This window comes from Oncorhynchus mykiss, chromosome 7, assembly GCF_013265735.2.
Source record: "Oncorhynchus mykiss isolate Arlee chromosome 7, USDA_OmykA_1.1, whole genome shotgun sequence".
In the NCBI taxonomy this organism is placed as follows: Eukaryota; Metazoa; Chordata; class Actinopteri; order Salmoniformes; family Salmonidae; genus Oncorhynchus; species Oncorhynchus mykiss.
Window position 1 is genome coordinate 32,096,575 of NC_048571.1, and position 15,428 is coordinate 32,112,002.

Here is a 15,428-nt window from a genome sequence, read left to right on the forward strand (position 1 = left end):
GTACCTGGCTGCAGAGCCTGTGTTTCTGGCCCACTTTTAAGCAGCAAACTTCTCTAATTCATCAATGTTTGAGGGGTGCCCTTCACCAACTGCTGTTTTCAGCTCTTGCCATAGGTTATGGACGTGATTCAGATCTGGACTCTTTGCTGGTCACTCAAGAACAGTCCAGTGCTTCTTCTTGAACCATTCAAGTGTGCTTCTGACGTGTGTTTAGTTTGTTTTGTCCTGCTAGAAGACCAACCTTCAACATAGACCTAGTTTTTGGACACTGGGCAGAACATTGCACTCCAAAAAACATTTATAATCTGCAGATATCATGAGGTCTTGTAGACAAGGCCCCCAGTACGAGAGGCAGCAAAGAAACCCCACAGCATTATCGAACTTCCCCATGTTTGATTGTAGGGAGGGTGTTAATTTCTTTGAATGCTTACATTTGGTTGTTGGTTATAGGAAGAACCCACAAATGAAGGAGCGGCAGGGTAGCCTAGTGGTTAGAGCGTTGGACTAGTAACCGGAAGGTTGCGAGTTCAAACCCCCGAGCTGACAAGGTACAAAATCTGTCATTCTGCCCCTGAACAGGCAGTTAACCCACTGTTCCCAGGCCATCATTGAAAATAAGAATTTGTTCTTAACTGACTTGCCTGGTTAAATAAAGATAAATAAAAAAAATAAAAAAAAATATATCCTGATTGAACTTCTCAAAACCCACCTAAACAAGCCTAAATCCTGGGAAAAAAATTATGTGGACCAATGAAACATAATTAGTGCTCTTTGGCAATACAGATCAGCTGCCGATGACCAAATGAAGCATTCAATAAAAATAACACCCTCCCTACAATCAAATATGGGGAAGTTTGATAATGCTCGTGAGTGGTGAGGAGTTGACTCAAAAGAGAGAAAGACAATAGTTGAACAGTTTTGAACAAATTAATTTCTTTAAAAAATTAAGCAAGAGGGCGGCAGCTATATTTCGCTGTATTTCTTATTTTACTTTCACTTAGCTAGCGAAAGCAGCTAGTTTAGTCTACTCAAGCACCCGGCTCAAACATAGAGGGATGTTAGCTAGCTGGCTATCCAACACAGGAACTCTTCCAAGGTAAGCTTAGGGGCCTGCAGGTGTAACTGTTAAACTGCTTGCTGACTGTACTGCAAGATTGTAGTGGGTTTACTAACGCGTTAGTTCTAGTAGCTATGTAGACTATGATGTTAACTAATAATGGTGACAACTATGTAGGCTGTGTGTAGTGGTTAGAGGTATTTTTGCCTGGTCACAGACCGTTGGTGTGCACTGAAGTCCGCAAGTGAAGGGAAAAGGTGAGCGGAGAGCTCATAGATGCGAGAAGGAATTATAGCAACAACGATCAAAGTGATCATGCTGTTTGTATGACTGCTATGAAAGTTTGCGTGTGATCCGAGGTGTATTCATTCCACCGATTCTGTTTAAGAATGTTTCTTAAAACAGAAGCAAACGGAACGAAGCGGGGATAAACATACCTGAATTTATCCAATGGAAACTCGTTTGCAACTATTGGACTAATGATAACGCCCTAGATCAGCTGTATGCAGGCAAGAGTGTGCAAGGCGTTATTGAATGTGTCACTTTCTGTCAACTTAATTTCACACATTTCGACATCTGCACCTATGTTCTAAACTTTCATTCATAGGCTAGGTCGTAGCAACCTCATAATGGGTATAAGGAACATTTGAGTATCATGTAGTAGCCTAAACCTGTTGATGTTACATTGAGCTTGGTGAAAGGAATACGAATGACAGTCATCCAATATGCTGTAATAGAAATAAGGCCATTCTCATTAAAAATAATAATAGTCTTCCCTCATCTTAAACGGCACTGACCACCAATGCTATGGACAGATCTGAAAACAGCAGTTGGTGGAGGGAACCCCTCAAACATTGAAGAATTACAGCAGTTTGCTGCTGAAGAGTGGGCCAAATTGCAGCACAATCATTGATGGCTACAAGAAGTGTTTGTCTGCAAATATCTTGGGCAAAGGCTGTGTACTAGCTTCAGGGTGCCAATCATTTTTCCCATTTCTTTATTTTTCTAAGGTCTCTTATTTTTCTAAGGTTTCTTAAGGTCAAATAAAATATAATTGTTTCTGCAATGTTTAAAATCCCCTAACAAGGTGTGGAGACCAAACTTTCAACTTTTCAACTTATTTTAGAAGATGTAGCCATTTTGATCTCCATATCAAATCATTTCGGGGTAACAATTAAGTACTGAGCGGGGAGGGGAAAACTGAAAACGACCCATTATTGGCAGTGGTTTGGAACACTCTTTTCTATGGGTCAAAACTCCATCCCACCAAAACAGGCTGAAATTTCAGGTGTTCTTTTCTAACAGCTCTTACAATAAAAGAGCTGGAAAAAACTGATAAAACACACAAAAAAAAAATCACGTTTTGGACTGCACTGGGCCTTTAAAAATAAGTGCAGGGGTGCCAATATATTTGGCAGGGACTGTATTTGATGTATTCCACAACTAGGACACCTGATTCAACGAATGAGGAGCTTGGTGATTAGTTGACCAATTGAATCAGTTGTGCTAGTCCCGGAATATGTCAAATAAATTATTTACTGACTGGGGGTTACTCAACACTGGCCCACTAACTCCGCGGTAGCAAGTAAGAGTGCTGACTAAGGTACAATTTGAGGGTACTTAAGCCAATGAGAGAGCACTTACATTTCACAATAATAATGAATAATAATAATAATAATAATAATAATAATTTATTATTATTATTATTATTATTATTATTATTATTACAGTATGGCCCAATGAAAGTGTGACTGGGGAATGTTAGATGTGATAAAATAACCCGAATATGAGCAGGTTCTTCTCGACGCGGAAGCATTCGGCGCGGAGGTAGCGTCTGTTCCTCTCGCTGAAGCGGCGGGTGCGACAGGGCCTCTCTTCTGAGTCGCTGTCCAGCTCAGAGAACTCCATCAGCTCGTCGTCTTCGAACGAGTTGTAGTGACGAGTCTGCTTCCTCACACGAGGTGTATCAATCACCAGGCTCTCCTGTGAGGGAGAGGGGGTGGTAGTTCATATTCAGGTTTTACTGCAGGTTTTATGGACACACAGTTCATCTAGCCATACATACATTATATGAACCCATGCACAGCACAGTACACACACCCCAAACACATGCCATACTGTGTACGGATGCCAAACAAATCCATGCGCAGAAAAGTCCAGATGTAGGCCTATACATAAGTGTACATAAACTGCTAAAACCACATACTCAGGCCCCAAAAAACGTACATTACTAACATACAGTTGAAGTTGGAAGATTACATATACTTAGGTTGGAGTCATTGAAACTCGTTTTTCAACCACTCCATAAATTTCTTGTTAAAAAACTATAGTTTTGGCAAGTCGGTTAAGACATCGGCTTTCTGGATGACAAGTCATTTTTCCAACAATTTTCTTACAGACAGATTATTTCACTTATCATTCACTGTATCACAATTTCAGTGGGTCAGAATTTTACATACACTAAGTTGACTGTGCATTTATACAGCTTGGAATTTTCCGGAAAATTATGTCATGGCTTTAGAAGCTTCTGATTGACTCAAATTATGTCAATTAGCCTATTGGAGGTGTACCTGTGGACGTGTTTCAAGGCCTACCTTCAAACTCAGTGCCTCCTTGCTTGACATCATGGGGAAATCAAAAGAAATCAGCCAAGACCTCATAAAAAACATTGTAGACCTCCACAAGTCTGGTTCATCCTTGGGAGCAAATTCCAAACGCCTGAAGGTACCAAGTTAATCTGTACAAACAATAGTGATCACGTATAAACACCATGGGACCACCCAGCCGTCATACCGCTCTGGAAGGAGACGTATTCTGTCTCCTAGAGATGAACATACTTTGGTGCAAAAAGTGCAAATCAATCACAGAACAACAGCAAAGGACCCTGTGAAGATGCTGGAGGAAACAGGTAAAAAAGTATCTATATCCACAGTAAAACCAATCCTATATCGACATAACCTGAAAGGCGGCTCAGCAAGAAAGAAGCAACTGTTCCAAAACCGCCATAAAAAAGCCAGACTATGGTTTGCAACTGCACATGGGGACAAAGATCGTACTTTTTGGAGAAATGTCCTCTGGTCTGATGAAACAAAAATAGAACTGTTTGGCCATAATGACCATCTAGAAGAAAAGGGAAAAAGGAGGCAAAAGGGAGATGCTTGCAAGCCGAAGAATGAGGGTGGCAGCATCAGATTGCGGGGGTGCTTTGCTGCAGGAGGGACTGGTGCACTTCACAAAATAGAAAATGATTTGGATATAATTGAAGCAACATCTCAAGACATCAGTCAGGAAGTTAAAACTTGGTCGCAAATGGGTCTCCCAAATGGACTATGACCCCAAGCATACTTCCAAAGTTGTGGCAATATGGCTTAAGGACAACAAAGTCAAGGTATGGAGTGGCCATCACAAAGCTCTGACCTCAATCAAATAGAACATTTTTGGGCAGAACTGAAAAAGCGGGTGCGAGCAAGGCGGCCTACAAACCTGACTCAGTTACACCAGCTCTGTCAGGAGGAATGGGCCAACTTATTGTGGGAAGCTTGTGGAAGGATACCCAAAACATTTGACACAAGTTAAACAATTTAAAGGAAATTCTACCAAATACTAATTGAGTGTATCTAAACTTCTGACCCACTGGGAATGTGATGAAAGAATAAATAAATAATAATAATTCTCTATTATTATTCTGACATTTCACATTCTTAAAATGAAGGGGTGATCCTAACTGACCTAAAACAGGGAATTTTTACTAGGATTAAATAACTGGAATTGTGAAAAACAGTTTAAATGTATTTGGCTAAGGTGTACGTAAACTTCCGACGTCAACTGTACACACACACACACACACACACACCCCTCTCTGGGGCACAAAATACATACGCAGCACACTAACACACACACAGCAAGCTGTAATACACACCACACAGAATTAATTCAACTGCAGCCTCTCCTCCTCCCTCTGCTTCGCATGCTGCTTTTTCCTCACTCATTAATGCAACACATCTCTTCGACAGAGTGACGAGTGCCAGATATTTAAACTGTTTCGCAAGGCCTCTTCCCCCTTCTTTTCTAGCCCGCGTTCGAAGTGATCTGCAGGGACATGCGGGACCGGATATTTCTGGAGTCCCTCCAACACCATGGAGCTGGTTATCCCTGGTCAGGGATAACCGGTAGCCCCATAGTGCCCTTCCTTAGTTCCCCTCCCTTCCCCTTACCTTCTCTGCTTTGGAGTCAATCTCCAGCTCGGTTATTTTGGCCCATTTCTGCCAGAAGTTGGGATCGTCCAGGGAAATGTCAGTTCTGTTTCCAGAAGACACAAAGCTGGCCTGGAAATGACAAGGAAAACAAAAGTGTGCACACACATCAACCTGACTGGATCTATGCGAGTAACATACACAGATGTGCTGAGAAAGCTGTTAAGGCGTGAAATCAGACGTTGGTGAGAGTTGCATCTCCCTTTCACCACCCACTCAGGGGAAACTGAAACTTGTGGTGACTGGCTAACATGTCATTCTTCCGATAGTTACAGACTACCTGGATTGTGATAGTTTTAGGATTAAGGTTTAATCTATAAGGGAGGGGTAGAGTTTACCTTGGCAAAGGTAAAACCCTTGACACTTAAACTTACATTTCCTCATTGTAGTTGAGCACAATGTAATCAAATCTCAAACCATCACCATCCAGCAAAGTAAAAGACTAAGGTTGAAGGGTAAGGTTTATAATTGAGTTACCCTTGGCAAATGTGGAGCTCTGTCAGGATGGTGATGGTCGAGATATGGGTCAGGGGTTAATGGTCTGAGGTGTAAGGGTTTACCATGGCGAAGATGGAGCCCTTGCCCTCTGTCTCGATGGTGATGTTCTGGGTATTAGTCAGGGGTTAGAGGTCAGAGGTATAAAGGTTGGGGTTGCCTACCGTCTTGATATTGACAGTCTGGATATTAGGGTCAGGGGTTAAGAGGTCAGGGATATAAGGATCAGTGTTAACCTTGGCGAAGGTGGAGCCCTTGCCCTCTGTCTCGATGGTGATAGTTTGGGTGCGGCGCTGCAAGATCTGGTCGATGTCCTCCTCGCAAAACTTGGAGCCCTCGTCCTCCTCATCCATCAGTGCGCCATACGCCCCCTTTCTCAGCAGGTCCTCCACCTCAATCTTGGTCATCTGCTGCGCCTTTAGGACACCATGCCCCCCCCGTTAGTTGGCAGCCATAGCAACAGCTCTCAGACCAGCTGGACCAAATTACAGATCAGGTTTGGGGTCAATTCCATTTCAATTCAGTCATTGAGCTAAACTCAAATACTGCTTAATGCTTTTCAATTACAAAAAGTGGAATAGGAACTGGTACTTTCAGTTTAGTCCCTGAATAGAATACTTAATTTATTTCCTGAATTATATGGTTAAAAGTTTTATAAAAAAAGTGTGTCGGTGTACAAAACCCCCCTTAGCATGACCACTGACAACTGTTTGTGTTGTACTGCTAAACCGGCAACAAAAGCATTGAGAGGGAGTGTGGATGGCCATAGAAATCTCAAAGATTACTCTGTGAAGGTGATACACAAGTGAGCTACACATTTTTATTTATAAATTATAATATAATCTCTATACACTTCTACATGAATGTGAATGCTACCATGATTACACATAATCCTGAATACATCGTGAATAATGATGAGTGAAAAAGTTAGGCCCACAAAAATGACCCCCCTGAAAAAAAAAAAAGAAGAAAGTCTTATTGTAATAGTGAGAGGTTAACATGTCTTGGGGGTATGATATTTGTGCATCTAACTTTCTCACTCATCATTATTCACGATTCATTTAGGATTATCCGTCATCATGTTAGCATCCACATGAATGTAGAAGTGTTTAAAAACATTGTAATTTTATTGACAATTAAAAGTGACTCCAAAATGACAAATTATTTACCATTACTCTATATTGGGCACAAAATAACCTGAAACAAATAAAACAAAAAGCAAACTTTGTACTACTTTCATACCAGTGGTGGAAAAAGTACCCAATTGTTATACTTGAGTAAAAGTAAAAAATAACTTAATAGAAAAGTAAAAGTCGCCCAGAAAAATACTACTTGAGAAAAAGTTTTAAAGTATTTGGTTAAAAATATTAATAATTTCACATTCCTTATGTTAAACAAACCAGACAGCACGATTTTCTTGTTTTTTAAATTTACGGATAGCCAGGGGCACACTCCAACACTCAGACATAATTTACAAACTAAGCATTTGTGCCAGATAAGAGGCAGTAGGGATGACCATGGGATGTTTTTGATGTGTGTGAATTGGACCATTTTCCTGTCCTGCAAAGCATTCGAAATGTATCTTTTGGGTGTCAGGGAAAACGTATGGAGTAAAGAGTACACTACATTTAGGAATGTAGTGAAATAAAAGTAGTCAAAAATATAAATAGTAAAGTACAGATACTAACTATTTCCACATTTTTTCAGGGATGCAAACTGGTGAGGGCGCACTGAAATATGCTAAAAAATTATGCTAGGGGGAAATGCAGGTTAACTAATTAAACAACAAAGAATATGATCTACAGTCATGGCCAAACGTTTTGAGACTGACACAAATATTAATTTTCACAGTCTGCTGCCTCAGTTTGTATGGTGGCAATTTGCATATACTCCAGAATGTTATGAAGAGTGATCAGATGAATTGTAATTAATTGAAAAGTCCCTCTTTGTTATGCAAATGAACTGAATGCCCAAAAAACATTTCCACTGCATTTCAGCCCTGCCACAAAAGAACCAGCTGACATGTCAGTGATTCTCTCGTTAACACAGGTGTGAGTGTTGACGAGGACAAGGCTGGAGATCACTCTGTCATGCTGATTGAGTTTGAATAACAGACTTGAAGCTTCAAAAGGAGGGTGGTGCTTAGAATCATTGTTCTTCCTCTGTAAATCATGGTTACCTGCAAGGAAACACATGCCGTCATCATTGCTATGCACAAAAAGGGCTTCACAGGCAAGGATATTTGCTGCCAGTAAGATTGCACCTAAATCATCCATTTATCGGATCATCAAGATCTTCAAGGAGAGCAGTTCAATTGTTGTGAAGAAGGCTCCAGGGCGCCCAAGAAAGTCCAGCAAGCGCCAGGACCATCTCCTAAAGTTGATTCAGCTGCGGGATGGGGCACCACCAGTACAGAGCTTGCTCAGGAATGGCAGCAGGCAGGTGTGAGTACATCTGCACGCACAGTGAGGTGAAGAATTTTGGAGGATGGCCTGGTGTCAAGAAGGGCAGCAAAGAAGCCACTTCTCTCCAGGAAAAACATCAGGGACAGACTGATATTCTGCAAAAGGTACAGGGATTGGACTGCTGAGGAATGGGGTAAAGTCATTTTCTCTGATGAATCCCCTTTCCGATTGTTTGGGTCATCCGGAAAAAAACAAGGTGAGCGCTACCATCAGTCCTGTGTCATGCCAACAGTAAAGCATCCTGAGACCATTCATGTGTGGGGTTGCTTCTCAGCCAAGGGAGTGGGCTCACTCACAATTTTACCTAAGCACACAGCCATGAATAAAGAATGGTACCAACACATCCTCTGAGAGCAACTTCTCCTAACCATCCAGGAACAGTTTGGTGACGAGCAATGCATTTTCCAGCGACTTGCCATAAGGCAAAAGTGATAACTAAGTGGCTTAGGGAACAAAACATCGATATTTTGTTCCATGGCCAGGAAACTCCCCAGATCTTAATCCCATTGAGAACTTGTGGTCAATCCTCAAGAGGCGGGTGGCCAAACAAAAACCCACAAATTCTGACAAACACCAAGCATTGATTATGCAAGAATGGGCTGCCTTCAAACAGGATGTGGCCCAGAAGTTAATTGACAGCATGCCAGGGTGGATTGCAGAGGTCTTAAAAAAGAAGGGTCAACACTGCAAATATTGACTCTTTACATCAACTTCATGTAATTGTCAATAAAAGCCTTTGACACTTATGAAATGCTTGTAATTATACTTCAGTATTCCATAGTAACATCTGACACAAATATCTAAAGACACTGAAGCAGCAAACTTTGTGAAAATTTATATTTGTGTCATTCTCAAAACTTTTGGCCACGACTGTACATGGTCAGTCTCTGTGTGTGAAATAAAGTGGTTAATGTGAACCTAACACACAGCTAAAAAATGTATTGAGAAAAAAAACAATACACTAATATTGCAGTTAGCCATAACAGCCTTTATAATAGAACGCGTGTGACCACACACACACACACACACACATCTAAAAATTGCACTTAGGGAAATAAACCCTCTTAAGTAGAAATAGAATGAAACAAACAAGCATCCTATTTCTGCTCTATTATAGTGGTCACTATAGTAGACTTTGATCAAGTGCACAAGGCTACATGTGTGCAAAAATAAAGTTCACTGAGTAAAGAAATGTAATAACCCCCCCTCAATCACACAAGTGTTACTGTGAAGTTCAACACAACAAAATCATTATTTTTGAGCTACACTGCACACTTTCTGCCTGTGGACATCTGTTCAATGTGTCAGCAGACCATGATACCCTTTGTTGGCATAATTTATCTCTTTCAGGCAGAGTACACCTGGCATACCCCTTTTTATCCACTGTATTGAAAAAGCAAGAAGGGGGGAAGTGTGTGGTGTTCCTTTTGGCATCCAGCTTAAGCCAGGCCCGGCTCCAGCGACATTTAAATATTTAATAAGCAATGCCTCATTTTCACTTAATTCTCTCATTCTGAAAATTAACCACAATACTTTAGAGGGAAAACATTAGTTCACAGATAACCAGCTGACGAACTAACTTCTAACTAGTTAACATTTCAAACAGATTGCCAGGGTACAGTAAGCAACTAATGTGTTATAACTTGAGGAACAGCAAGGAGTCGTGTAATATTACAGCGAATTGGTTAGGTTACTAACGTTAGTGGTCTGACTTTATTAGCCAGCTAATCTTCACACCATAAACACAATTATTTGATCAGTTAAGTTGGCTAATGTTGATCAACATTTTTCTGGCTAGCTAACGGATAATTCCATCCAGCTAGCAAGATACTTAACAATGCTAACAATAAGGGATGCACAATATCGGTGAACATATCGGAATCGGACGATATTAGCTAAAAATGCCAACATCGGCCCGATATCTAGTTTAACGCCGATGTGCAAAACCGGTGTCAAAGCTGACGTGCATACCTATATAATGTTAGTACATGACGTAATGACACCACATAAAATTTTTAGCAACACGTGAAACGCAGCATTCCTAACCTAGCCCACAATGTCTGCTGTGTGGATCGAGCAGTCATTTGAAAGAGTAAGAACATTTCAGCGAGACAACTCAAAGGCGAAATCCATTAACGCCAAGATAATGGAATTCAATTGCCCTTAACAATCAACCGTTCTCTGTTGTGGGTGATGTTGGCTTTCACCGACTGGTCGAGCACCGGTACACAATACCAAGTGCTCTATTTTTCAGATGTTGCCCTACCGGAGTTACACAGTAATAGCGTCACTGCTATTAGCTTCACGACTGACATTTGGACCAGCGATATCAGCCCCATGAGCATGCAGAGTCTGACAGCCCAGTGGGTTGTCGAGGATTTCATACTGAAGAAAGTCATATTGCAGGCTCATGAATGTGCTGGTTGTCATACAGCTACTGCCATTTCAATGGTTTGTGAGGTTCTGTGTTATGCACTATAGTCCGTTGCCATATCATATGTGATTGAATATTATTTTCTGTTGGCTTGTGTGGGTGTATGTGTTATGCAACATAGCTGACTTGAGACATTGTTAACAGTTTCAGGGCCATGGGCCTTTCTCGTGATGGAAAAATACAGAATAACATAAAAACGGACACATACAGAACATAGTGTAGCAAACCACAGACTGTTTTCTGTTAGAACTCAAACTTAACAATAACAGAAACCAGATATGTGATAACGGTATCTAGGGAATGAGCGCATAGATCCTCTACACAGCAACAGTTACATCTATCAACTGGATAGCCCGGGGGCTGGTACCAGCTCGTACGCCAACAATCAACGATAGGCTGGGTGAGTCTAAACCACGCCCAGTCTCTACTCTGACAGGCTGGCTCGGAAGCAGGAATTACCTCTGTTCAAATAACAACAGAATGCAGCAAGTGACTGAAGAAAGAAAATATTAGTTTGCATCCCTGTTTGTTACATTACAGCATTATTCTAAATCAAATTTTCCTCAGCAATCTGCACACAATACCCCGCCTCGAAATTGAGCTCAGATGCATCCTGTTTTCATTGACCATCCTTGAGATGTTTCTACAACTTGATTGGAGTCCACCTAGTAAATTCAATTGATTGGACATGATTTGGAAAGGCACACCTGTATATACAAGGTCCCACAGTTGACTATGCATGTCAGAGCAAATATCAAGCCATGAGGTTGAAGGAATTGTCCGTAGAGCTCCGAGACAGGATTGTGTCAAGGCACAGATCTGGGGAAGGGTACCAAAACATTTCTGCAGCATTGACGGTGCCCAAGAACACAGTGGCCTTCATCATTTTCAAAATGGAAGAAGTTTGGAACCACCATGACTCTTCCTAGAGCTGGCCACCCGGCCAAACTGAGCAATCGGGGGAGAAGGGCCTTGGTCAGGGAGGTGACCGAGAAACCGATAGTCACTCTGGCAGAGCTCCAGAGTTTCTCTGTGGAGATGGGAGAACCTTCCAGGAGGACAACAATCTTTGCAGAACGCCACCAATCAGGCCTTTATGGCGGAGTGGCCACTCCTCAATAAAAGGCACATGACAGCCCGCTAGAGTTTGCCAAAAGGCACCTAAAGAGACACAGACCATGACAAACAAGATTCTCTGGTCTGATGAAACCAAGCTTCAACTCTTTGGCCTGAATGCCAAGCGTCATATCTGGAGGAAACCTGGCACCATCTCTATGGTGAAGGATGGTGATTGCAACATCATGCGTTGGGGATGATTTTCAGTGGCAGGGACTGGGAGACTAGTCAGGATCAAGGGAAAGATGAACGGAGCAAAGTACAGAGAGTTCCTTGATGAAAACCAACTCCAGAGCGCTCAGGACCTCAGACTGGGGCGAAGGTTCACCTTTCATACTGTGAAGCAGTAGTCTCAGAATGGTCTTGAGTGGCCCAGCCAGATCTCGGACTTGAACCAGATCGAACATCTCTGGAGACTTGAAAATAGCTGTGTGGCGACACCCCCCATCCAACCTGACAGCTTTGGAGGGTCTGTAGAGAAGAATGGGAGAAACTCCCCAAATACAGGTATGCCAAACTTGTAGCATCATATCCAAGAAGACTCAAGGCTGTAATCACTGTCAAAGATGCTTTAACAAAGTACAGAGTTCTTATGTAAATGTGATAATTCGGTGACATTTTTAATACAGTGCTCAAAAAAATAAAGGGAACACTTAAACAACACAATGTAACTCCAAGTCAATCACACTTCTGTGAAATCAAACTGTCCACTTAGGAAGCAACACTGATTGACAATACATTTCACATGCTGTTGTGCAAATGGAATAGACAACAGGTGGAAATTATAGGCAATTAGCAAGACACCACCAATAAAGGAGTGGTTCTGCAGGTGATAACCACAGACCACTTCTCAGTTCCTATGCTTCCTGGCTGATGTTTTGGTCACTTTTGAATGCTGGCGGTGCTTTCACTCTAGTGGTAGCATGAGACGGAGTCTACAACCCACACAAGTGGCTCAGGTAGTGCAGCTCATCCAGGATGGCACATCAATGCGAGCTGTGGCAAGAAGGTTCGCTGTGTCTGTCAGCGTAGTGTCCAGAGCATGGAGGCACTACCAGGAGACAGGCCAGTACAACAGGAGACGTGGAGGAGGCCGTAGGAGGGCAACAACCCAGCAGCAGGACCGCTACCTCCGCCTTTGTGCAAGGACGAGCAGGAGGAGCACTGCCAGAGCCCTGCAAAATGACCTTCAGCAGGCCACACATGTGCATGTGTCTGCTCAAACGGTCAGAAACAGACTCCATGAGGGTGGTATGAGGGCCCGACGTCCACAGGTGGGGGTTGTGCTTACAGCCCAACACCGTGCAGGACGTTTGGCATTTGCCAGAGAACACCAAGATTGGCAAATTCGCCACTGGCGCCCTGTGCGCTTCACAGATGAAAGCAGGTTCACACTGAGCACATGTGACAGACGTGACAGTCTGGAGATGCCGCGGAGAACGTTCTGCTGCCTGCAACATCCTCCAGCATGACCGGTTTGGCGGTGGGTCAGTCATGATGTGGGGTGGCATTTCTTTGGGGAGCCGCACAGCCCTCCATGTGCTCGCCAGAGGTAGCCTGACTGCCATTAGGTACCGAGATGAGATCCTCAGACCCCTTGTGAGACCATATGCTGGTTCGGTTGGCCCTGGGTTCCTCCTAATGCAAGACAATGCTAGACCTCATGTGGCTGGAGTGTGTCAGCAGTTCCTGCAAGAGGAAGGCATTGATGCTATGGACTGGCCCGCCCGTTCCCCAGACCTGAATCCAATTGAGCACATCTGGGACATCATGTCTCGCTCCATCCACCAACAGACTGTCTAGGAGTTGGCGGATGCTTTCGTCCAGGTCTGGGAGGAGATCCCTCAGGAGACCATCCGCCACCTCATCAGGAGCATGCCCAGGCGTTGTAGGGAGGTCATACAGGCACAAGGAGGCCACACACACTACTGAGCCTCATTTTGACTTGTTTAAAGGACATTACATCAAAGTTGGATCAGCCTGTAGTGTGGTTTTCCACTTTAATTTTGAGTGTGACTCCAAATCCAGACCTCCATGGGTTGATAAATTTGATTTCCATTGATCATTTTTGTGTGATTTTGTTGTCAGCACATTCAACTATGTAAAGAAAAAAGTATTGAATAAGAATATTTCATTTATTCAGATCTAGGATGTGTTATTTTAGTGTTCCCTTTATTTTTTTGAGCAGTGTACATTTGCAGGAATTTCTAAAAACCCGTTTTTGCTTTGTCATGTAGATTAATGAGGGGGGAATTTTTAAAATTAATTTTAGAACAAGGCTGTAACGTAACAAAATGTGGAAAAAGTAAATGCAATGTACGTGAATTTGTTGCAATACTTTTGGTCCCCTAATTTGGGTAGACTATGTACAAAAAGTTCTAATTTCTCAACGGTTCACCCTCAAATTAAAAAATGAATCATTTCAAATCCGATGAGCCACAAAGCAACAAAATAAATATGTCGCTGTCCCAATACTTTTGGAGCTCACTGTGTACAAAGGCAATCATCCTTCATAGTATAACCTAGTCCTAGATCTGTTTGTGCTGGCATGACGATGGGACGATGACAATAGGAATTGGCAAGACAGCACAAACATATGGGACCAGGCGATCATAGCAGTCACTCACCCCATTGAGGCTGCCCTTTCGATTAATGTCCTGCAGCACAGCCTTGTCTAGACCCAGCTTCAGACTGGCTTTATCAAACATCTCCCTCTCATAGGAGTTCCTGGTGATCAGCCTGTACACTTTCACTGCTTTACTCTGGCCGATGCGGTGGCAGCGAGCTTGGGCCTGGCAGGGACACAAAACAGAGCAGTTTCACACACACACGGCTGGAAACAGTTATTTTACACTGGCATTCAAAGTTTAAAGTACACTGAAATGCCTTTCTTGCAAGCACTAAATACATCAACGCAGTAATCAATATCAATGTAGTACAAAAAAAAGTAGAATAAAAATATGAACATTGTGTGAGTAATCTTTTGCCTTTATACCATTTCATACTGCATGCCCACATGAAATAGCTATTATACCATTTCATACCGTATGAAATTGTATCCAAAGCGACTTAGTGAGTGCATACACATACAGTGGTGTACCCAGAGGGAATCAAACCAACAATCCTGACATTGCAAGCGCCATTCACTATCAACTGAGCCACACAGGACAACATGAAAGCATGAAATCAGGAAATGAGTATAACACTTCTTAGTCCAGTACTAGGTTTTTAGTCCAGGACTAGGTTTAGTCAAGGTCCGGAAAGTGGTGCCTAACCTGTAGGTCGTTCTGGGGGTTCCAGTCCGAGTCGAAGATGATGCAGGTGTCTGCAGCGGTCAGGTTGATGCCCAGGCCCCCAGCACGGGTACACAGCAGGAACACAAAGCGGTCCGAGTCCACCTTACAGAATCTGTCGATCGCTGCCTGGCGCAGGTTACCCCGCACTCTGCCGTCGATGCGCTCATAGGTGTACCTAGAACCACACATATAACTTATGAACATACTGTAGCAACCTCAACCGAACGACCTCGTCAAGAGGTTCGGATCTATTGGCGTAACGGTGAAGGTGTTGGGCTCACAGTCAGATTTGAGTACTGGTCGGGCTACCCC

The 15,428-nt window shown here is 42.7% G+C and overlaps 1 protein-coding gene across 7 annotated transcripts in view; it reads right to left on the minus strand.

Annotated features, from left to right (window-relative positions):
- The window catches only part of LOC110527654 (chromodomain-helicase-DNA-binding protein 6), a 98,655-nt gene that overhangs the window by 20,693 nt on the left and 62,534 nt on the right, over window positions 1–15,428 (minus strand). For 6 of the 7 annotated variants that reach the window (XM_036983150.1, XM_036983147.1, XM_036983153.1 and 3 more), the window contains 5 exons: window positions 15,096–15,291; window positions 14,448–14,612; window positions 6,042–6,221; window positions 5,272–5,382; window positions 2,838–3,040 (listed from right to left, as the gene is read on the minus strand). In XM_036983150.1, coding sequence (XP_036839045.1) covers window positions 2,838–3,040; window positions 5,272–5,382; window positions 6,042–6,221; window positions 14,448–14,612; window positions 15,096–15,291 — 855 coding nt within the window. The remainder of the gene's footprint in view (window positions 1–2,837; window positions 3,041–5,271; window positions 5,383–6,041; window positions 6,222–14,447; window positions 14,613–15,095; window positions 15,292–15,428) is intronic. The other variant, XM_036983148.1, reaches the window with a different exon arrangement.